General features: G+C 41.6%; 1 protein-coding gene and 1 long non-coding RNA gene across 3 annotated transcripts in view; both read left to right on the forward strand.

Annotated features, from left to right (window-relative positions):
• Nucleotides 1-23,018, forward strand: part of actn1 (actinin, alpha 1) — a 64,341-nt gene that overhangs the window by 36,031 nt on the left and 5,292 nt on the right. The window contains exons 6-18 of the mRNA XM_041266533.1: nt 122-200; nt 2,832-2,913; nt 5,131-5,216; nt 12,148-12,240; nt 12,587-12,817; nt 13,629-13,776; nt 14,486-14,636; nt 14,839-14,947; nt 15,389-15,529; nt 15,965-16,153; nt 16,350-16,484; nt 21,573-21,752; nt 22,227-22,373. Coding sequence (XP_041122467.1) covers nt 122-200; nt 2,832-2,913; nt 5,131-5,216; nt 12,148-12,240; nt 12,587-12,817; nt 13,629-13,776; nt 14,486-14,636; nt 14,839-14,947; nt 15,389-15,529; nt 15,965-16,153; nt 16,350-16,484; nt 21,573-21,752; nt 22,227-22,373 — 1,771 coding nt within the window. The remainder of the gene's footprint in view (nt 1-121; nt 201-2,831; nt 2,914-5,130; nt 5,217-12,147; nt 12,241-12,586; nt 12,818-13,628; nt 13,777-14,485; nt 14,637-14,838; nt 14,948-15,388; nt 15,530-15,964; nt 16,154-16,349; nt 16,485-21,572; nt 21,753-22,226; nt 22,374-23,018) is intronic.
• On the forward strand, nt 207-2,230 carry LOC121324532. Of its 2 annotated transcripts, none has more exons than XR_005951245.1 (4): nt 207-1,500; nt 1,581-1,741; nt 1,854-1,985; nt 2,030-2,230. It is a non-coding gene; the product is annotated as an uncharacterized LOC121324532 (long non-coding RNA). The 2 variants fall into 2 exon arrangements; XR_005951244.1 differs by having other exon boundaries at nt 207-1,485; nt 1,566-1,741.

Raw genomic sequence — 23,018 nt, forward strand, 5'->3', positions numbered from 1 at the left:
TTCCCACAAACTTGAATTGATTTGATGTTCATCTTCCCAGTCTCAGGCACTTGATTTGTATTTGCAGTAAACTGAATCCTTGCTGTCTCCAGTCTTTAAATCCTCTCTCTCTCTCCCCCAGCTGGAAGGATGGTCTGGGATTCTGCGCTCTCATTCACAGACACCGCCCAGAACTCATAGACTATGGCAAACTGCGCAAGGTAAGGGTCAGGACCCAGACCTGGAGAGCTTTACCTGAGTCTTGTGTCTGTCTGCCCATGTAGAGGTGGATATGAGATCGGTGAAAGCTTCTTAAACTGGTGCTTGCTGATTTCAATAATTCCATGCCTTGCTCAAATATCTCATATGCAGTTTTGAAAGACACAACCCTGTGTTTTCATTAAAGAAAAAATAATCCAGAGGAAATGTACAGTTGTTTATTTCATTTCATTCCTGTCCTAATATGACTCTATCCTAGCTTGCTCAGTTTCTTTCCCTCTGAATGCAAGTGCTCTCACAGGCCATTGCGTGCCGACCCTCCCTCCCTCGACACTACAGTTTAATAATGGGTTTGTGTGCTGATTTGAATCCACAGGGAAAAGCAGCATCTTTCATAGAGGTGTGCTGGGAAGGAATGGGCAAATATAACACAGAACAGCTACTGACTTGAAAGCAGAACTGCTAAGAACAATGGCAGTATTAAAGGGATTCTATGTAAGAATCATTCTAGAGCTCTCCCCAGTCCTGCTCTTCCATTCTATGTATGTATGCCTCACATGTTAGAGCAAATAGTTATTTTAAAGTGCAATTTGGCTAGCATCTTCCTTTCAGGCCTGTGCCATTTTTTGCTTCCTGTGATTTAGAATCATATGATATTGTCACCTTTCAACTGTCAACTCCACCTGAAGTGTGGGACTCGGCACATCAGAGTTCACATTAGCCAGGGTCATTGTCCCTCCTCACGATTCTCAACGCCAAACTATATTTTTGCTTCATTGTATCAAGTTGCTGTCTTAAACTGGCAGAAGGAGTGGCTTGGGCAGATTGCAATCTGAGCCTCTCTAGCAGTGCCTGTCCTTGATACCTGACCCCTCTAACAGTGTCTGTCCTTGATACCTGACCTTAACTGAGAATTAATAAGATCAGCAGTTTTCAGCTGTTTTATTTTTTCAGTTGGTGAAAGATAACTGCACCTCTGTAGCCTTTTCCATTTCAGTTGTGAAACGCACACAGACAATGCACCGTCTCTTTGAGAGGTGTGAAAGTGTGATGCTGAGCAGGACGAGCACAGGAATGACATTGCATTTCATATTGACGAATATGAGGGTTAAAAACAACTTCTGGTTATGTGTACCATGCTGTGTTCCTGTAGATGGGAGGTTTTAACATGGGCTAATGCAGCCCTAACCTTTTGCAATATTCTAAATACGTACTACAATATATTAAGTGGCAGCCCATGAAGGAATCTGCTTGAGAGGCAGCAGGACTGGGGGAGGCAGGATGAAGGTATCTGCTTGAGAGGTAGCAGGACTGGGGGAGGAGGATGAAGGTATCTGCTTGAGAGGCATGGGGGAGACAGGATGAAGGTATCTGCTTGAGAGGCAGCAGGACTGGGGGAGGCAGGATGAAGGTATCTGCTTGAGAGGCAGCAGGACTGGGGGAGGCAGGATGAAGGTATCTGCTTGAGAGGCAGCAGGACTGGGGGAGGCAGGATGAAGGTATCTGCTTGAGAGGCAGCAGGACTGGGGGAGGCAGGATGAAGGTATCTGCTTGAGAGGCAAGGTGAAGGTCTGCTTGAGAGGTAGCAGGACTGGGGGAGGCAAGATGAAGGTATCTGCTTGAGAGGCATCAGGACTGGGGGAGACAGGATGAAGGTATCTGCTTGAGAGGCAGCAGGACTGGGGGAGGCAGGATGAAGGTATCTGCTTGAGAGGCAGCAGGACTGGGGGAGGCAGGATGAAGGTATCTGCTTGAGAGGCAGCAGGACTGGGGGAGGCAGGATGAAGGTGTCTGCTTGAGAGGCAGCAGGACTGGGGGAGGCAGGATGAAGGTATCTGCTTGAGAGGCAGCAGGACTGGAGGAGGCAGGATGAAGCTGTTGGAGAGTCTCCGGTACTGTGCCTTTGTAAATTGTCTTTCACCTCTAGAACTGTATTTTAGGGGCACTTTTTTGTTTTATTAACTGTTGAACTAACCATGAACAAAAAATAAACCATGTTACTTGTTAACAGTAAGCTAGCTGTAAACAGTTACCCGTTGAAATAAGCTGTTCTGTATCAGAAGAATAGCGGTTGTTAATATAGTGTGCTAAAGCATGGCCTTGTAGAGCACGTAGTAAAACCCTGGAGATATAACTCGCAAATATGCCTTCTCTCTAAGATCTTCTGGTAAGTGTAACTGTTAACCTGTCCCACTGCAACACTCTGCCCCTAGTGGATATAAGAAATATTACATAGAACTATTGCGTGTTTCAGGAGGACAGGGTAATGGTAACACTGTACTTGGAGGCAAGATATGTTTTGAGACCGCAGGGGCGTTTTTAAAATTTGGAAAAGTCAGCAGAATGTAGTGAATGAAACCCAGAAATGCAATAGAACAAGGGTATTGAATCAATGCAATAGGACAAGGGTATTGAATCAATGCAATAGAACAAGGATATTGAATCAGTGCTTTGGTAAAGATAACTGATATTCCACACTCATACCTAGTTGTTTTTCAAATTCCAAGAAAAACGTCAATGAAAAAAATAAAAGATAACATAGTTGAACGCAGGCCTGGGCAGTGTTGCTGTGATCTCTGCTCGATATTTGTTGCATATTTTAATGACCTTTGACCCCCCCCCTCTCTCTCCAGGATGACCCCATGACCAACCTGAACACGGCCTTTGATGTTGCTGAGAAGTACCTGGACATACCCAAGATGTTGGATGCTGAGGGTAAGAGAGTGACCAGGGTTTTCCCTGGCTTTTGTAATTATAAATTTCCATTGGGTATGTAAACTTTTGACTGCCCCTGTATATTTATTCATAGCTATTTGTATCACTTGCGTTAATACATATTTTTATTTGCTTTGACTACAAACAAAATGATCGACAGATAGGCTATGTTGAGGGGGACTAAGATCTTGTTAAAGAATCCAGTCTCTTGTTCACCAACACAAACACTCATTGCAAGCGAGTGGATTCAACCGTATGGTTTTATTTATTTTATAAATGAAAACCCAAACTTATTGGTCAGTGTTTCTGGCAGTTCCAGGATCAATTTTCTAATTATCGCATGCAGTATATATTAACGACCGTTGAGATGCCGGGAACCAACGAAGTACAAGAAGCTTGATAACACGGCTTTGCACGGCGCAGTGCTTCCCTGTGCTTTGCACGGCGCAGTGCTTCCCTGTGCTTTGCACGGCGCAGTGCTTCCCTGTGCTTTGCACGGCGCAGTGCTTCCCTGTGCTTTGCACGGCGCAGTGCTTCCCTGTGCTTTGCACGGCGCAGTGCTTCCCTGTGCTTTGCACGGCGCAGTGCTTCCCTGTGCTTTGCACGGCGCAGTGCTTCCCTGTGCTTTGCACGGCGCAGTGCTTCCCTGTGCTTTGCACGGCGCAGTGCTTCCCTGTGCTTTGCACGGCGCAGTGCTTCCCTGTGCTTTGCACGGCGCAGTGCTTCCCTGTGCTTTTCAGTGTGCATTTACTACTATGGTATACTTTTGTAGGAATGATATAAAAAAGACGTTTTAAGTAGTAATTATTAAGTTTTTGTAAAACAGAATGCTATGCATATTCAAATAGTAATTTTCAATGATTTTGAAAATAACTAACAGCACTTCGGTTCTGCAGTCTTCATTAATTTCCCAACAAACCCTCCCTTTTTAAATTGAGAAATTACCTCATGTGCAGTAAAGGTGCGATCTACCAATCTCCTGTGACCCAGACACTCGCTCTTCTAAAAAGACACTTCGGCAATTAGAACAGAAGAGCAGCTCCTCAGCCCTCAGTTGCTCGCCTGGTAAAAGCACAGCTGTGTGCAGAGCAGGAGTAGTCACACAGCCAGGGTAGCGCATTCTGCAGTGGTTGTCATGCTCCTGTGGGTTAGAGACACACAAAACTGTCAGGGACAGCTTCTCTTGACCCTGTTACAGTGGCCAGATGCAGAGTGAACTCAAGTGGACACCTGCAGGGTTGGTCTTTGTACTTCAGGGGCCAACAGCTCTCCAACATCACTAACAAGCTTGTGGGTGTAGGGAGGCAATAGGCTTGGTGTAAGAAATAATGAAACTGATGAACAATATTAGTTTTATCATATGTTTATTGGTATAGCGCAGAATAGACAATTGTATTGAACAGAGTCACGTCACTCTGGGCTGCAGGGAGATTGCTCGAACTGAGCAAATGACAATGCATTCATTTCAGTTTTGTAGATTCCAAAACACACCCTTTTAATGATGTCATTTATGACGACTCCTCATTATACCTGTGTACTCGTGGAAAGTTTCTAAGCCTCACAGACATTCTTTTACATCTGTTATCTCTGAGATTCTCCCAATACCCCCCCCCCCCCTTGCAACCAAGCAAACAGCAGAACCAAGGACCCCTTTCACAAATACCCATAAATGGTCATATTTGCTCTCCCTTTAGTCAGTCTGCAATTTATTGAGACAGACCCTGCATTCCAAAATACCCCATCTAATTTAAACTGTGCTCAATATCTCTCCATTGAAAGTATCATACATTCCAAATATTCTAACAATCTGAGTATGGACTATCACATTTCCTTACAGTCCTGAACTCAAAAACCCCAAATACCACTCCCAGCTTCTTTGTTCTATTTTTAATAGAAAATAACATATTATAATCAATTCTAACACAAAAACTATTACAACATTCCTTACATGTGGGATCAGAGGACACCCACTGACCTGCAGGTCTGAGCTGTTGTGGGGAATTACTGCAGTGAGGGGACATAGTGGTGCATTCTAAATTTGGGGAACAAATTTATAATAGAAAGTCAAAACTGGTGAAAGACCACCATATAAAGTGGTGGAGAAAAAACAAGCAAAATAACTATGAACTATGTCCTTTGAAGCCACAGCACTTCTTCCTCAGTACTTTACTGGGGTGCTATCATCGCCTTTAACCCGCCGCCCCTTTCTGTTGACAGACATCATCGGCACGGTCCGCCCAGACGAGAAGGCCATCATGACCTACGTCTCCAGCTTCTACCACGCCTTCTCCGGCGCCCAGAAGGTATCCAAGGATGCTCTGCCCTCTCCCAGCAGCCCCTTTCTCCATCTCTTTCTCGCTCCGTCTGTCCCTTTCTGTCTCTATTTCTAATGGTCTCGTTCCTCCCTCCAACTCGAATTCCTTCCCTACAGGGTCTCTGAGAGTGGGTCTTTCTGCCAGCTGCATGATGGGACAATTCTACTTCCTCTAGACTGGGAAAAGCAGTCTCCAGTTTCACTGCCCTGCCCCCACCATTCACCCATAACCACCAAACCAAGCTTTAGGCAGGCGTGCATAGTCAATTGTACAGTGTCTGTGAGGATGTGAAGGATTCAGCGAGGGCCCTTTCCTCTGTAGGTATGAGATTATTGGGTTTGAAGGGAAGTCATAGCATGCAAACAGTGGTTTTAGTTTAAACAATTTGGATGTAATATGGCGTCTTCAGTATGAAACAGCAATCCTTTCCTTAGTTAGTCTAAGAATTTCGACAGAGTTGCACACAGTTGCAAGTAGTTTAGCTCACTCTAAATCAAGTCTTTTGCTGATAAAGCAGAAAGCAAAGTTGCTGTATTAAAGGTTTTTGTGCTCGGAAAATAGGGTGAGCGCAAGAGTTGGAGTGCTGCTAATGCCTTATCTTTTTGGTGTCTAATTGCAAAGCTGAAATCTGCTATTACAGTATTGGGGGGAGAAACAATACTGCAGTTTGCGCGACAGGAAATACTCCCATTGTATAGCAGTTTCAGCCATTCACGAGGGCAACTTTTTTCACAAAAAAGGATAATCCAGGGCATGTTTTATTCCAGCGTTTGATCATCTTTGTAATGAGCTGCTATTTTTTTGGAAAGGTAAAAGCTGTTAATTTCACCAGACTCAAATATTATAATCTGAACCTGGGGATACCAAGCTGGGGTCCAAAGGATGGTTTCAGTTCTCTCCCACATGACCCTGACAAAGCAATGCTTCCTAGACCAGGGCTCAGTCATCCTGTAATGTACATGCAAGACCTTGACAAAGCAATGCTCCCTAGATCAGGGCTCAGTCACCCTGTAATGAACACGCATGACCCAGACCGGGGCTCAGTCACCCTGTAATGAACACGCATGACCCAGACCAGGGCTCAGTCACCCTGTAATGCATGGTTTCACAATCCTTGTCCTGGGGACCCCCTTGTCTGCTTGTTTTTGCTTAATTAGATCTTTTAATTGTTTTCAGCTTTTAAACAGATTTCACCTTAATGATACAATTTTATAAGTAACTTGAAATAGGCAACTTTTAGGAGCTGAGATCAATTAAAGGTCTAATGAACTAATAATGTGCTTAATTAGACCTTTTAATTTGTTCTTGGGATTTTCCAGTACAACGTGAACTTCAGCACTATATGTCATTCTAGAACACAAGGGAGAATAAAGTAGACAATTATATGAATGCACTTTATAATTACTACGTACATTTTTTGAATGAAAACTAATAAATAAATGCAGGATTTCTGCAAATGTGTTTTTTTGGGTGAAAGTTTTATTTTCTCCGAAATAACCGACACTGACCAACCCCCCCCCCCCCCCCCCCCCCCCCCCTGTTTACATTTACAGGCAGGTTTTTTTTTTTTTTTTTTTTGACAATTAAAATCACTTTTTTTTTTATCCTCTCTAACTGCTGTTTTCAAAATATTCTTCATTTAGACTTTTCTATGTAATGGTCTAGTTGTTGGCAGTTTTGTATACATAATAAGACACTCCTGAGCTCTGGAGATTACACTGACTCTCATTTAAACACGGTCGCTTCTGAGCTCTGTTAATCCAGCAGGGAGATTGCATTGACTCTCTTATTTAAACACGCTGCTCCTGAACTCTGTTAGTCCAGCAGGGAGATTACATTGACTCTTATTTAAACACACTGCTCCTGAGCTCTGTTAGTCCAGCAGGGAGATTACATTGACTCTTATTTAAACACGCTGCTCCTGAGCTCTGGTAATCCAGCAGGGAGATTGCATTGACTCTCTTAACTCACATGACTATACAAATGTACAGTGAGGTCAAACAAAGTTTAAAATGTTAACCATGCTTCTCTGTTATTGTTTGAGCAATCCTAAGGTTAATGGTGTAGCACATGGACTAGCCACAATCTTTAAAACAGATTATATATAATATATATATATATAATATAGTTATATAATATTTATATATATTTTTATATTATCTATATATATATATATATATATATATAATATATATACACACACATACATACATACATACATACACACATATACACAAACACAGGATCAGAAAACACGGACAGTGTTCCTCTTTGCCCAAAGCCGCATGGAGTTGTTATAGTGAAGGTTAGTAAGCTTTGTTTCTCTGTAAAGGACAGTTTGTCACTAGTTTAGGCGATTTTACTAGTTGTTCATGTATGTTTGTTTTTAAATGTCATATAGTTACCTTTTATAAATGATACAAATTGTGGCAACTTCAGACTGGTTTTAAAAACATGGAGTGGATTAAGTGCTAATTTCTATATTAATACTGTGCAAGGTGGGTGTTCGCTTAGTTGGCAAGACACCCTCCCCAGTGACACTTGTACCAGGAGACTGGAGACTGGTTCATCCCCTCTGCTCCCTCCTCCATGCTTATTGTTCTTTACACTGGTTTATCCCCTCTGCCATGCTTATTCTCTATTTTGATTCATCCCCTTTGCTCCCTCCTCCATGCTTATTGTTCTCTATTCTGGTTCATCTCCTCTGCTCCCTCCTCCATGGTTATTGTTGTTATACTGTCTTTCTGACCTTACTATTACTCTCTGCATTTTCCTCCCCCCTCCTGGGCACAGATATTATTAGCACACTGCGTGCTGATGAGAAGGCCTTCATGACCTATGTCTCTTGTTACTGCCACACCTTCTCAGGTGCGCAGAAGGTAAGGTTCCCCTTCCTCAGGGCTACACAGCCAGGTACAGATACAGAGATGGATTTGTACACACACACACAGGCACAGAGAGAAACTAAGACACACACACATCCTCACAGTAAGTGTAAGCAGCTTCATTTAATAATATTGATTATATATATATATATATCTATATATCATATACTGCATAAAAGGAATTCTAAATTACTTAAATTGCGTGCAGTAAAGCAAAGAAACCAGTAAATATGCATTTCATTTCCCATTTCCTGCTGGTCTCCAGCTCAACAGCAGTTGCTGGGATACTTGCAATGTTAAGACATCACACATAATTCAAACATTCTGAATTTGAGGTGTCAGAGTTGCTTACAGATTCCCTGTATGAATACATGAGATTATAATGCATGTATTTACAACAGGATTGTTCAACACTATATGTGGCATTGAAGCCTTTTCGTTAGGTGAGCCAGTCCTGTCAAATGTGATAGTTTGACTATTGTAAATACAACCAAGCTGCACGTCATCTGACAAAGCATTTAAATCTGTCCTGAAATGTAAAGGGACACAAGGCAGGCAGCTGATGTTTTAATATGCTGTTTGAAATAGATTGCACTCTGGCTAATACAGAAAACATGCACTTCAAGTACACTGCAGAACACCTTAGTCAATTTCATTAGTCTTTGGGCCAGGCTTTCCACAGGTAAATGCTTAGTATAACCATGGGAAAAAGCATGGGGGGAAAAACTGCAAATACACAGCGCAAAAATACTGTGGTAAAAAAAATGTGTCCATTGAGAACATTTAGGCCAGTTTCTTTCAATCTCTGCCTGAATGTGAAATGGTGTGCGAGAAGGTTAGGGTTAGGAATGGTGTGAGGATAGGGTTAGGGTTAGGAATCATGTGAGGATATGATTAGGAATGGTGTGAGGATAGGGCTAGGGTTAGGAATGGTGTGAGGATAGGGTTAGGGTTAGGAATCATGTGAGGATATGATTAGGAATGGTGTCAGGATAGGGCTAGGGTTAGGAATGGTGTCAGGATAGGGCTAGGGTTTGGAATGGTGTGAGGATATGGTTAGGGTTAGGAATGGTGTGAGAATAGGGTTTGGAATGGTTTGAGGTTAGGGTTAGGAATGGTATGAGGTTAAGGTTAGGGTTAGGAATGGTGTGAGGTTAAGGTTAGGGTTAGGAATGGTGTGAGGATAGGGTTGGGAATGGTGTGTGTTGAGTCAGATAGACGACTAATGGCATGACTGAACAGCAGGGTTCAGTGTTACACAGAGCCAGATAGAAGACTAATGGCATGACTGTAAGCAGCAGGGTTCAATGTTACTCCTGTGTTTTGAATATTGTATTGGTTGCTGTACAATACATGGAGATATCTGCCCCACCAGAAAACCAGCTTGTATCCTACACAGCATTCTAATATATAGGTAGGTAGATATATGAGAATAATCAAACCATATAGCTAATTCATGTCATTTCCATGTGAAACAAGCTGTCAAAGACATTTTCGATTGCTGTATAACATGACTATCAAGGTCTACTACTGTGTGTGTTACATGATCATATTTTACAATACATTACAAATGGAACTTAAATGGACACCAGGTTTGGCTTTTTCCCCCTATACCTCCTAGTATTTTACAGCTCTGACCTCTCCTCCTCCCTGTCTCTCTCCACCTCAGGGCAGCCTTGACCTCCTCTACGCCTCTCTTCTCATGTGAGTGTGGAGGGTCTGTCTACTTGTGTGTGTGTGTGTGTGTGTTTGTGTGTGTTTCTCTTCTACACTAGTGCCTGACATGCACTTTGGTTGGTTTCTGTCCGCACTGCACCCCCCTCAGCTCCTCTCTACTCTTGCACTGCCTGGATTGATAGATTTGTCTTCTCACTGGGAGCTTTTGTATGTGTTTGGGATGCTGTTTTAGGAAGCGCTTTCATTGAAGAGGAAGTAGCTTCAAATGTTCACCTCTTATTTTATTACTGTTTTACTTGGATGTTTGTGTTTGATGTTCCAATTTTACAGACACTAATATTGATGCTTTCGCTATGAGTTGAGATGCGGTTCTTCTGTTCTGTTTGTCTGCCATTGACCTATGCCATGTTGTCTTTATATTCATGCAGCACCATCTGTTGCACAGCTTGTGTATTTCCACAAAAGCAAAAGGAAACTTGAGCTAACGTGGCAGACCACTGGATGGCGCCACCTCTCATCACTTCTATAAGACACTTCAGCTGTTCTAGCTACATTACTAATCTCTATGTCGGGCAACTTGAAGTGAAGGGAACCGTCCCAAATCAGATAAGAGCATCTTCAGTATTTAAGTAATTGCAAGATGTCTCTGTGATTGCGAACATCATAGAGGTGAAGGGAACAGTAAAGCTACATTCAGAAAATGACATTTGAATCTGCACAATCTTTAGAATATTTCTTGCTAAGTGGATTTTATTATATGTTGTAGTTTTAGTTTTATTTGCAGTTCTAATAATTTTAATCAGAAAGTGAACTTCTGTATATTTAATATTTTAAATACCTTTCCTTTTAACTTGCAAAACTCAAAACGTTGTGGGTTTATATATATATATATAATCATATATATATATATGATAACATATATTATTAATTTTTTTTTTTTTTTTTTTTTTATTCATTCATAGTAATAAGGCATAACAATTGAAAGCAATGTCATTGAATTTCATGATAATCTAGTTTTATTTGGGGGATGGCTTAGTACAGCGGTTCCCAAACTTTTGATTGTCGCGTACCCCTTTCCAGACTGATTGGTGATAGTTTGAGTAGCAAGCTGTTTTCTACACAAACCTGCTTTGCAATATTTTTGACTTGGTGGTGGTGTGGCGACAAGTTAAGTTGAGGCAAATGGCATCAAAATCTTGACAGCTCAATCTTACAATTCGGGAACTCTGCTCACTTTTGGACCCAAAACTCATCCAACTGCTTTTGTTGAATCTCGATCTTGAGGCTGCCCAGGAGGTTCTCTTGAGCTTCGATCTTGAGGCTGCCCAGGAGGTTCTCTTGTTGGTCAGGGGTACAAATATCATTGTCTCAGTGTCTTTGTTCTCATTGGTACAAACAAAAAAAGTTTGCCATTACATATTATATCCCCTGTGTACCACAGATTGGGAATCGCTGTCTTAGTACACATAGTTCTTATAATGATGCTTAAGTGATGGCTTGGTACAGAGTCAGTACTATCATGCTTAAGGGATGGCCATTTCAATATGATGGATTATGGTACACTGGTCTGTTGGGGAGTGTTGCACACAATATAAATCTCCCCGGCGTTCTAGTTGGTACAGCCAGTGTCAGTGTCGCACCGTGTTTCCTTGTCATACTAACTATTCCATACGTGTGCTGTGCTATGGAAGGATGACAATAACACCATGGTTGTGTCGTGACCTTACTTGGTCTGGTAAGACAAGGTTTGAACAGACCACAACAGGAATGCTGCTTTGCAGTTTGGTATCAGCCCCTAATTTGTTCCCCTTTTTTTTTTTTTTTTTTTTAAAGCTAGTTTTTCTTGCCACAACAAAGGTAAACGTTACAGGTAAAAGGACACTGTCTGAGCCTCACTAAAAACTGTGAGGTCACTTGGGGCCCTGTTTCCTGTAGCACAGGAAGTGAATGTGGAATCACAGGTTGTTGTGGTGGGAGAGCACAAAGGTTGGGAAATCAAAACCATGTAGAAATAGTGAAACAAGCTTGAGTTCAGCGAGTCACGCAGTGTAGCACTATTGAGTCTTATAGTTAACAGTTAGCCAAAACTATCCACAGCACATGAAGAGACTTGCAAAGAAGCAGTTCTGCTCATGAGAGTTAAGGATGTTTTGAATATTTGCAGTTCCTTTAGGGAGACCCTGCATTGGGGATTCGTCTTCTGTTGTATATTGTACAATAAACACACGTCAAAACCATTCACAAATCTTGATCTTTTAAGTCAAGCTAGACCGCTCTTAGGAGTTGAATCTCAATGCGCTCATCTTGCTACCATGCCTTTCAGCTGTAGCTAACCCCTGTGTTGATCCCGTTCACAGGCAGAGACAGCAGCTAATCGGATCTGCAAGGTGCTGGCTGTCAACCAGGAGAACGAGCAGCTTATGGAGGACTATGAGAAGCTGGCCAGCGATGTGAGTGCAACTGTCCAGATTGGGAACCCACGTATATCCCACATGCTGTAAATACGATCTCATTGTCTTCACTGGAGAAGGTTTTTTGGGGTCTTTTTTTTTTTTTTTTACTGAATACTACCCTGCATAATTATTGTGGTAAACTTACTGACATTTAGGTTTTTCTAACTTTGCTATATTGTACATTCTCTCCTCTGCTTATGTGACTATATACTTTGTGATTTAATTGACCTATTTACCTAGGAGTAGAACCATACTGTGAAGACATTGAGATATAGTTGACACGCACTCCTCCTTACACCACTGAGTTGTGCAGTAATGAATGACCAGTCTCACTTGTCTCTAGCTGCTGGAGTGGATCCGCCGCACTGTCCCCTGGCTGGAAAACCGCGCCCCAGAGAACACCATGCAGGCCATGCAGCAGAAACTGGAGGACTTCCGCGACTACCGGCGCATGCACAAGCCCCCCAAGGTGCAGGAGAAGTGCCAGCTGGAGATCAACTTCAACACCCTGCAAACCAAGCTAAGGCTGAGCAACCGGCCCGCCTTCATGCCCTCCGAGGGAAGGATGGTCTCGGTAAGAGGAGGAATTTCAATCTAGGCTGTGTCACACTGCTCGCCCATTCCTCAGCCCGACTTACTGAGGAATTGCAATCTAGGCTGTGTCACACTGCTCGCCCATTCCTCAGCCCGACTTACTGAGGAATTTCAATCTAGGCTGTGTCACACTGCTCGCCCATTCCTCAGCCCGACTTACTGAGGAATTTCAATCTCTGTTCAACTGCGCTGAATTCTGGTCTCTTGATTTGTTGGCCTAATAAAACTCTACAGTAAACTCTTGATCACCCGCACATTGTGAGCAGCCCCTTGGTAACCTGCCTTATGTGCTGTGCTCTACTGCCCTCCTGTGCTAATCAACCTTTCATCTCTGGTGCTTACAGAACAGTGCAGTACTGTATGCGGGATATTTCAATGTAAAGAAGGTTACATTGTATCTTTTTTTTTGGGGGGGGGGGGGTTCTTGATTAGAAAGTCATTTTAACAATTACTCCGCTGAACAATTCCATTATCCAAGCACACCCTGGTTCCAAATACTTTTGGATAATGGAGGCTGTACTAAATCTTAAACTGTCTGTCCAAATTTGGTTTAACTTTCCAAATGAAATCTTACTTGTTGTGCTCTTCCATTCGTTATATATGTCTCGTTGTGTTTGATAAGAACAAATGTTCTAGTTAACACGTATCCTTATGTTTGGTTAACACGTATTATGTTTAAATTCTATAGAACTATAGTTGCTCTCTGGTGTGACATCACTTGGAAGTACTTTAGTCTGAAAACAGTTGCTTGAGCACCCTGAATCACATCTTCCCCCTTCTCTCTCACCCAGGACATCAACAATGCATGGGGTGGACTAGAGCACGCGGAGAAGGGCTACGAGGAGTGGCTTCTGAACGAGATCCGCAGACTTGAGAGACTCGACCACCTGGCGGAGAAATTCAGACAGAAAGCCGCCATCCACGAGGCATGGACTGCGGGTAAGAGACAGACACACACAAGAGGAGAGGAATATTTTTTGTTGCCATGTACCATTTAGATTTCTGAATGTATAAGACCAAATTGAGATATTGACTACATCTGTGTTCTGTTCAAGTTCAGTTGTGGGTATTTTGCAAGAATAATGAAGAATCATCAGTTACGAAAAACAGGAGTCTGCAACCTCAGCATAACCAGGAGCCATTGTGCTGGCCAACAAAACTGCTTGTGGGCCACCACCAACAAAAGTGAACTTTTTTAACTCAATTGGCAGGTTGTAATACCTGCAGAATACCAACAAACTTACAGAAACACACTGGGCAAAGCCTAGAGTACAATTATACTGTACTTATTAAAAACAAATGGAAATCTTTGAAAAGACATTACTGCAGAGACATTACTGTTGTCTTTTCAGTCAACAATTTTAAACCACACAGAATTCACAATGTAAAGCCACACAATTCAAACAGTGCTTATCTGTGCAACAGCAAAGATAAATAACTATTTAAATGGGTCTAATTTACATTTACTAGCTGCACGTTACTGTTTCTCAAAGAAAAAAAAAACTCCAATGAAAAATAAGTGCGCAAATAGTATTTTGAAGGTACGTAGGTGGTTACTGGTGATCTGCTGTGACTGGACTTGAGAAACGCTATTCTATTGCTAAAACTTGTGGTTAAAGTCTGTACTGGCCCTCTGGCTCCTCCGCAGGCAAGGAGGAAATGCTGCAAGAGAAGGACTTTGAGACTGCCTCCCTGTCAGAGATCAAAGCCCTGCTGAAGAAACACGAGGCCTTTGAGAGTGACTTGGCAGCGCACCAGGACAGAGTGGAGCAGATTGCAGCCATCGCTCAGGAGCTCAAGTGAGGGGAGAGTGGAGAGGGGTCACACTGCTGCCCCAGTGTTTCTGTGGGAGAGGGGAGAAGGAGAGAGGGGAGAGGGGTCACACTGCTGCCCCAGTGTTTCTGTGGGAGAGGGGAGAAGGGAAGGGGAGAGGAGAGGAGTCACACTGCAGCCCCAGTGTGTCCAGGGGTCCGTCCCTGACTGTGTCTCTTGTGTTCACAGTGAGCTGGATTACTACGACTCCCCCAGTGTGAACGCACGCTGCCAGAGCATCTGTGACCAGTGGGATGCCCTGGGAGCGCTAACACAGAAACGCAGTGAGGCCCTGGAGGTATGAAACCACACCCCGGTCACTGAAAATCAAAACATCCGCATCAGAGATGTTGCAGAAATGCACAGAAATCTGTCAACCCACCATACTGCACAGTATGAAACACTCAGTCATAAACTAGAACAAGTCAAGTAGGCAAACGCTTTATCTAATACCTTCAGCAGTCACTATGGGAATTGGCTGAAATGTTTGCCATTTGACATCTTGCCTCGGATTGAGTATTTGCAGTTATGGATGACAGAATTCAATACAATTGTCAGTCTAATTGAGAGGCTGGGTGTTCAGTTTATGATTGATGTTAAGTTGTTCACTTATCGCACTGATTAGGACATTAACTGAAACTTTGTCGAACTTGACTTGGTTTGTAATAGTGACCCCTTTGAGCTTGCATTCGTTTTAAATAAAAGCCTGAGTCCGACTTTGTGCTTATCTGTGTTTCAGAGAACAGAGAAACTGCTGGAGACCATCGACCAGCTGTACCTGGAGTTCGCCAAGAGGGCGGCGCCCTTCAACAACTGGATGGAGGGGGCGATGGAGGACCTGCAGGACACCTTCATTGTCCACACCATCGAGGAGATCCAGGTACTGCAGAAACACATGAACAAGGAGACTGGACAGGGCAGTCTGCAGTGCAGAGGCAACTTTGAGAATGAAACTGCTCTAACTGTATATACACATCTATACATACGATCATACCAAGAAACACGCAGACTTATATATATATATATATATATATATATATATATATATATATATATATATATATAATATACATGTACACACACCTGTATAATGAATGATATTCTACGTCATAAATTTCTAGCTACGAACACTACTAATATCTCCTAACTATTCTCCAAGTCAACTGTGTCCTCGGGATACGATAAGAGGAGGTACCACAAAACTCCGAGGTCACGACACATGTGTATCTTTATCTGACAGGGACGACACAAAAATTATACACACCAAAAACAAAAGGTGCAACATCCCCGACTTCGTGTCGACTCGTGGTGGGAGAGGGGACTTACGTCTGTTCCTCGCTTTTCGGTAAGACCCGTGGGATGGGGCTTTCGTCTGGAGCGACAAGCCATTCTGGGCATCCACAACGAGATCGCCAAGATTGTGCAGACCTACCACGTGAACAGGGTCGGCACCAACCCCTACACCACCATCAACCCCCAGGAGATCAACGGCAAGTGGGACAAGGTACGACTCGCCCTCGCATAGATAAAGAACAGCGAGATAAATGGCAAGCAGAGAATCTGTGAAAATAACCCATTGTTTATCAGGCACCAGAAACTGAGGATGATTTACATACACCGATTCAGCACTTTGTCCTACTTCAAAAGATTTCTAATTGAAGCTTGTGTGAGCAAGTCCCTTATGCGTTTGTTCTCTCCAGGTCAGACAGCTGGTGCCCCAGAGAGACCAGGCCCTGATGGAGGAACATGCCAGGCAGCAGAACAATGAGCGGCTCCGGAAACAGTTTGCGGGCCAGGCCAACATCATCGGACCCTGGATTCAGACCAAGATGGAGGTGAGAGGATATGGGGGAGTTAAACTCACCACTTGCCAAATGTTTATTTCCTTTCAAAAATATTGTGTCATTTCATACCGAGGCTTCAGCAAACATAAGCGTTTATTCTATGTAGGCTCAAGTTTTGTATTTGTTTTTTTATAAATGTTATGGGGAAGTGGGTACAAACACTTTTATTGATATAGAGAATACTGTTTTTGACATTTTAATCAAGTCTATGTGTGTGAATATCTAAACCTGTTTTAATATATACAGAAAGCGTATATGTTTTTAGTGAAAGGTGGTATTTTAAGAGATATATAGATAGATCATTTGAGAAACGCACAAAACGATTGGCTTCCTATACATACATAAGAACATAAGAACATAAGAAAGTTTACAAACGAGAGGAGGCCATTCGGCCCATCTTGCTCGTTTGGTTGTTAGTAGCTTATTGATCCCAAAATCTCATCAAGCAGCTTCTTGAAGGATCCCAGGGTGTCAGCTTCAACAACATTACTGGGGAGTTGATTCCAGACCCTCACAATTCTCTGTGTAAAAAAGTGTCTCCTATTTTCTGTTCTGAATGCCCCTTTTTCTAAACTCCATTTGTGACCCCTGGTCCTTGTTTCTTTTTTCAGGCTGAAAAAGTCCCTTGCGTCGACACTGTCAATACCTTTTAGAATTTTGAATGCTTGAATTAGGTCGCCACGTAGTCTTCTTTGTTCAAGACTGAACAGATTCAATTCTTTTAGCCTGTCTGCATATGACATGCCTTTTAAGCCCGGAATAATTCTGGTCGCTCTTCTTTGCACTCTTTCTAGAGCAGCAATATCTTTTTTATAGCGAGGTGACCAGAACTGCACACAATATTCAAGATGAGGTCTTACTAGTGCATTGTACAGTTTTAACATTACTTCCCTTGATTTAAATTCAACACTTTTCACAATGTATCCGAGCATCTTGTTAGCCTTTTTTATAGCTTCCCCACATTGTCTAGATGAAGACATTTCTGAGTCAACAAAAACTCCTAGGTCTTTTTCATAGATTCCTTCTCCAATTTCAATATCTCCCATATGATATTTATAATGTACATTTTTATTTCCTGCGTGCAGTACCTTACACTTTTCTCTATTAAATGTCATTTGCCATGTGTCTGCCCAGTTCTGAATCTTGTCTAGATCATTTTGAATGACCTTTGCTGCTGCAACAGTGTTTGCCACTCCTCCTACTTTTGTGTCGTCTGCAAATTTAACAAGTTTGCTTACTATACCAGAATCTAAATCATTAATGTAGATTAGGAATAGCAGAGGACCTAATACTGATCCCTGTGGTACACCGCTGGTTACCACACTCCATTCTGAGGTTTTTCCTCTAATCAGTACTTTCTGTTTTCTACATGTTAACCACTCCCTAATCCATGTACATGTGTTTCCTTGAATCCCAACTGCGTTCAGTTTGAGAATTAATCTTTTGTGCGGGACTTTGTCAAAAGCTTTCTGGAAATCTAAATAAACCATGTCATATGCTTTGCAATTATCCATTATCGATGTTGCATCCTCAAAAAAATCAAGCAAGTTAGTTAGGCACGATCTCCCTTTCCTAAAACCATGTTGACTGTCTCCCAGTACCCTGTTACCATATAGGTAATTTTCCATTTTGGATCTTATTATAGTTTCCATAAGTTTGCATATAATAGAAGTCAGGCTTACTGGTCTGTAGTTACCTGGTTCAGTTTTGTTTCCCTTTTTGTGGATCGGTATTACGTTTGCAATTTTCCAGTCTGTCGGTACCACCCCTGTGTCAAGAGACTGCTGCATGATCTTGGTTAGCGGTTTGTAAATTACTTCTTTCATTTCTTTGAGTACTACTGGGAGGATCTCATCCGGCCCAGGGGATTTGTTTATTTTAAGAGCTCCTAGTCCCTTTAACACTTCTGCCTCAGTTATGCTAAAGTTATTTAAAACTGGATAGGAACTGGATGACATGTGGGGCATGTTGTCAGTATCTTCCTTTGTAAAAACTTGTGAAAAGTAATCATTTAACATATTTGCTATTTTTTTTTTCTTCCTCTACGATTTTGCCATTTGTATCTCTTAAACATTTAATCTCCTCTTTGAATGTTCTCTTGCTGTTGTAATATTGGAAAAACATTTTGGAATTGGTTTTAGCTCCCTTAGCAATGTTCATTTCTATTTCTCTCTTGGCCTTTCTAACTTCCTTTTTGACTTGCGTTTGCAGTTCCGTGTACTCTTTCTGCGTACTTTCTTTTTGGTCCTTTTTTAATGCTCTGTAAAGTGCCTTTTTTCGCTGAATATTTTTTTTAATTGATCTATTAAACCATTTTGGCAATTTAGTTTTACATTTAGATTTGTCTACTTCAGGGATGTAATTGTTTTGCGCCTCTAGTACTACATTTTTGAAGAACAACCATCCTTTTTCTGTGGGTGTTTTCTCTATTTTACTCCAATCTACTTCTGTTAGTCTCTGTTTCATGCCTTCATAGTTTGCTTTTCTAAAATTGTTAACCTTAACTTTAGTCTTTACTTTTGGGGATTTAAAAAACACTTCAAATGAGACCATGTTATGGTCTGAGTTTGCCAGTGGTTCTCTGACCTCTGTTTTAGTTATTCTATCTTCGTTATTTGAAAAGACTAAATCAAGGCATGCCTCCCCTCTAGTGGGTGCCTTCACAAATTGTGTTAGGAAGCAGTCATTTGTCATTTCCACCATTTCTATTTCATCCTTCGCGCTACCCACCGGGTTTTCCCATTTTATTTGGGGGAAGTTGAAATCCCCCATTAGTATGGCTTCTCCTTTGCTACACACATTTCTAATGTCATTGTATAACAGATTATTGTGCTCACCGTCTGAATCTGGCGGTCTATAGCATGCTCCTATTATTATGCCTTTTGAATTTTTGTCTGTTATTCTGACCCATATTGATTCGGTTTTATTTTCTTTGTCCAGGTTTAACACCTGGGCTTCAAGACTGTTTCTTATGTATAGCGCTACCCCTCCTCCTCTTCTGTCCTGCCTGTCTTTCCTATACAGTGTATACCCACAAATATTATATTCGTCCCCATCACTCTCAGATAACCACGTTTCTGTAACACCTATCACATCATAGTTACCTGTTAGTGCAGTAGCGTTCATACTTTCATACCAAAAAACATGCAGATTATATATGGACGTGTATGTACACACACCTGTATTATGAATGAGAAGAGTGCAGTATTTACAGATCGATGCTTGTGATGCATCCTGGTTTAGTTTTTTATATATTTTATAAAAATTAATTGTTTTAGATTTTGCGCCTTTTTTGGGGTGGGTCTCGGCAGTATAAATTAGAGGGGAGGGGTTTGTGACTTGACAGCTGTAATAATCTAATTGCAGATAAAAATAAATTTGAATGCTTAATTGTTTCTGATATGTCCTAACCAATATACAGAATATCGTATTTATTTCTGTTTCAGTAATATTTGTACAAAGAAAACCTATAATGTAAATATCCAGCGATTACAAAAAATGACAACTCTGATGGTTTAAACTGGGAATGTTAAATAATAGATATTGCCATATTATTTAAAAAGTGTTTATTATAACGATTTAACACAAATATAATTGCATATAAAAATAAATTGCATGACCACGTATTTGTAGTAGCTTAAAGTTAACTGCTATAATTAAATAAATACAACATGATACAATAAAAAGTGTTATTGATATTATAACAATGTGTTTTCTATTTTAACAACATATAACGTAGCTTTAATTAAGATCCTGACAACATTTTTAAAAGTAAAACAATTTTCTGAATCAAAGTTTACAGACTGAAAATGGAGACGGCTTAACCTTGCCTTTTAAATTCTAAAATTCGCGTGCACAGAAAGTCTCAAAGGCAAACACTAACTTATTTCCCGTGACACCGGTTCTGAGCCGTCGCCCCTCGTTTGTGAAGGGGTACAAGTTTGTACTCACATGTTTGTTGCCTTGTTTTGCTGAAGTGGTTAATCTGTTCAGCTGATGACTACAATGAACTCAACAGGTTTATATTTTAGACACTATGAAAGCACATTTGTCATATTTCAGATATTTCAAGCATTATTTTTCATTAGCAATGAATAGCAGGTTTTCTACTGCAGTAAAGTAGGTGGCATTAAGAAATGTAATTCCTGAAATGTTTTTTTTGTTTTTTTTTGTTTTGTTTTGTTTTCTCAGCAGTTACTTCAGTAGCACATTGCTATGGCTACTGGTGACAGGGAAGATGTACACTTCCAAGTATTTTTATGCTTTCTGCTTTCACTGTTCAAACTGTCAGTAAGAGAAATAAACTCCCTTTTCCCTGCAACAGCTGACCCAGCTTTTAGTACAAAACTCACAATACATTTACTGTTTTTCATTATGGTAACGTCCTGAATTGCTGGACCTGTTTTGGCTGAAAAGATATCAGCATATCATCTAATTAGGGAAGCTCCTGCGCAGTTAAGTCATCTGTAAACTGATTTAAACAGTGTAACCAAATCTAGGATAGGATATAGCTGTTGAAGATGCAACAGATAAAGCATTAAAAAAAAAAAGCTTGTGTTACAGACCATTCATAAATATCAATGCATGTTTAACTCTAGTGCTTCAATGACGGGGAGAGAAGAGGACAGTGTATTGTGTGGATTCCAGTCTGGAACCCTTGATGAATTGATGCACTTAAATATGTCCTTTTACATTTGGTGCTAGCTAATGTCATAATTCCATACATATACCTGTCATTTTCTATTATGGTCATTTTAATGAAACGGTATCTGGTACAGTAGTACTGTTAGACTACTTTAAAGCACTTTCACTTCCTATGCACACTGCAGGTAAAATGGCCAAATTTGAACTACCTGGAAGCCTAGCATGCAAACAGATATCTTTTACCTTTCTTTAAACATTCATTGTGTAAGAAACTCCAGATCGGAAGACCACACTTTGTAAAAGACTTCTAGAAACTCAGATCAGTTCTCACCTGTATCGGATGGACCTTCATACTGTCTTAGAGCACATTGCTGGAAGGATGGTCCACTTGTGTTCATTGTCTGTGTGTCTGATGCCCCTTGCTGTTCTGCGCAGGAAATTGGCCGCATTTCCATTGAGATGCACGGCACCCTGGAGGACCAGCTGACTCACCTGCGGCAGTACGAGAAGAGCATCGTCAACTACAAGCCAAAGATTGAGCAGCTGGAGGTGGACCACCAGCTTATCCAGGAGGAGCTCATCTTTGACAACAAGCACACCAACTACACCATGGAGGTACTGAGACACTACACACACACACACCCTCTGCTTCTGCAAGCACACACTACACCTTTTGAGGTGAGGCGAACTAAACTGGACTTTAACTGTATAGTACTTTGGTTATTATTTAACCAGTGTCAAGCTGTGGTGCTTATGAGGCAGTATGTTCCTGTACTGTAAACACATCAAAGCTGTCTGATCCACATTGATGTTGTAGTACATTTTTTAAAGTAACAGCACTCTAATTAAAAGGATTCTAATGATGACTTTTCCAAATGTTAGTTTAAAGGCATTCAATCCTAAAGTTTTAAACATAACGTTGCTAAACTAACACTATACACACACTCCCTACCAACCTCCCTGTGCTTCAGCAAGCATACAAACTGCACCATGCAGGTGAGAGAATAACTGAATTACATAGTATAGACACACAAATACTCTCCTGCATATCTCTCCCCCTCACTCTTTCTCTGTCTCTCCCCCACTCAGCACATCCGTGTGGGCTGGGAGCAGCTCCTCACCACCATCGCCAGAACCATCAACGAGATTGAGAACCAGGTCCTGACCAGAGATGCCAAGGGCATCAGCCAGGACCAAATGAATGAGTTCCGAGCCTCTTTCAACCACTTCGACAGGGTGAGAGGGCAGTGTGTGTGAGAGAGCGAGAGAGAACCATGTATGTAAGATCCTTACAGGTGTGTATAATATATGCTTTGTTGTGGGGTGTCTGTGTTTGTGTGCGTGTGTTTACCATTCATACTGTGATCTCAGAGCTCTTCTTTTAATGAAAAGAGCAAAAACAACTGTGGAATGATGAAAGGAACTCACAACTTTTGTTTTTCAAAGATGGGAATATAAATATACACCTTCTACAGAGGACTATTGTCACCGCTCCAATAATTGTTGTTGTTGTTCTTCTTTATTATTATTATTATTATTATTATTATTATTTAGTCGTCACCAATGGTTTTTACCCTGGTTTTCTCTCCAATTTGGAATGCTCAGTAATTATTTTTATCCCGGTTCACCCCTGCGAATCGGGGAACGGAGGCTGAAACACGCGTCCTCCGAAACTTGTTCCTGCCAATCCCATAGTTTTCCGCACTGCAGATCCACAGTGAAGCCACCAGACCTATAGTGCCAGAGGACAACACAGATCTAATGACTCCACAGCACACCTGCAGGCGCCCTGTCAGCCACAGGGCTCACTGGTGTGTGGTGAACCATAGATTCCCCTGCTGACCTAAGCCCTCCCTACCAGGGCGGCGCTCGACCAATTGT

Source organism: Polyodon spathula, chromosome 12 (assembly GCF_017654505.1).
Source record: "Polyodon spathula isolate WHYD16114869_AA chromosome 12, ASM1765450v1, whole genome shotgun sequence".
Classification (NCBI taxonomy): domain Eukaryota; kingdom Metazoa; phylum Chordata; class Actinopteri; order Acipenseriformes; family Polyodontidae; genus Polyodon; species Polyodon spathula.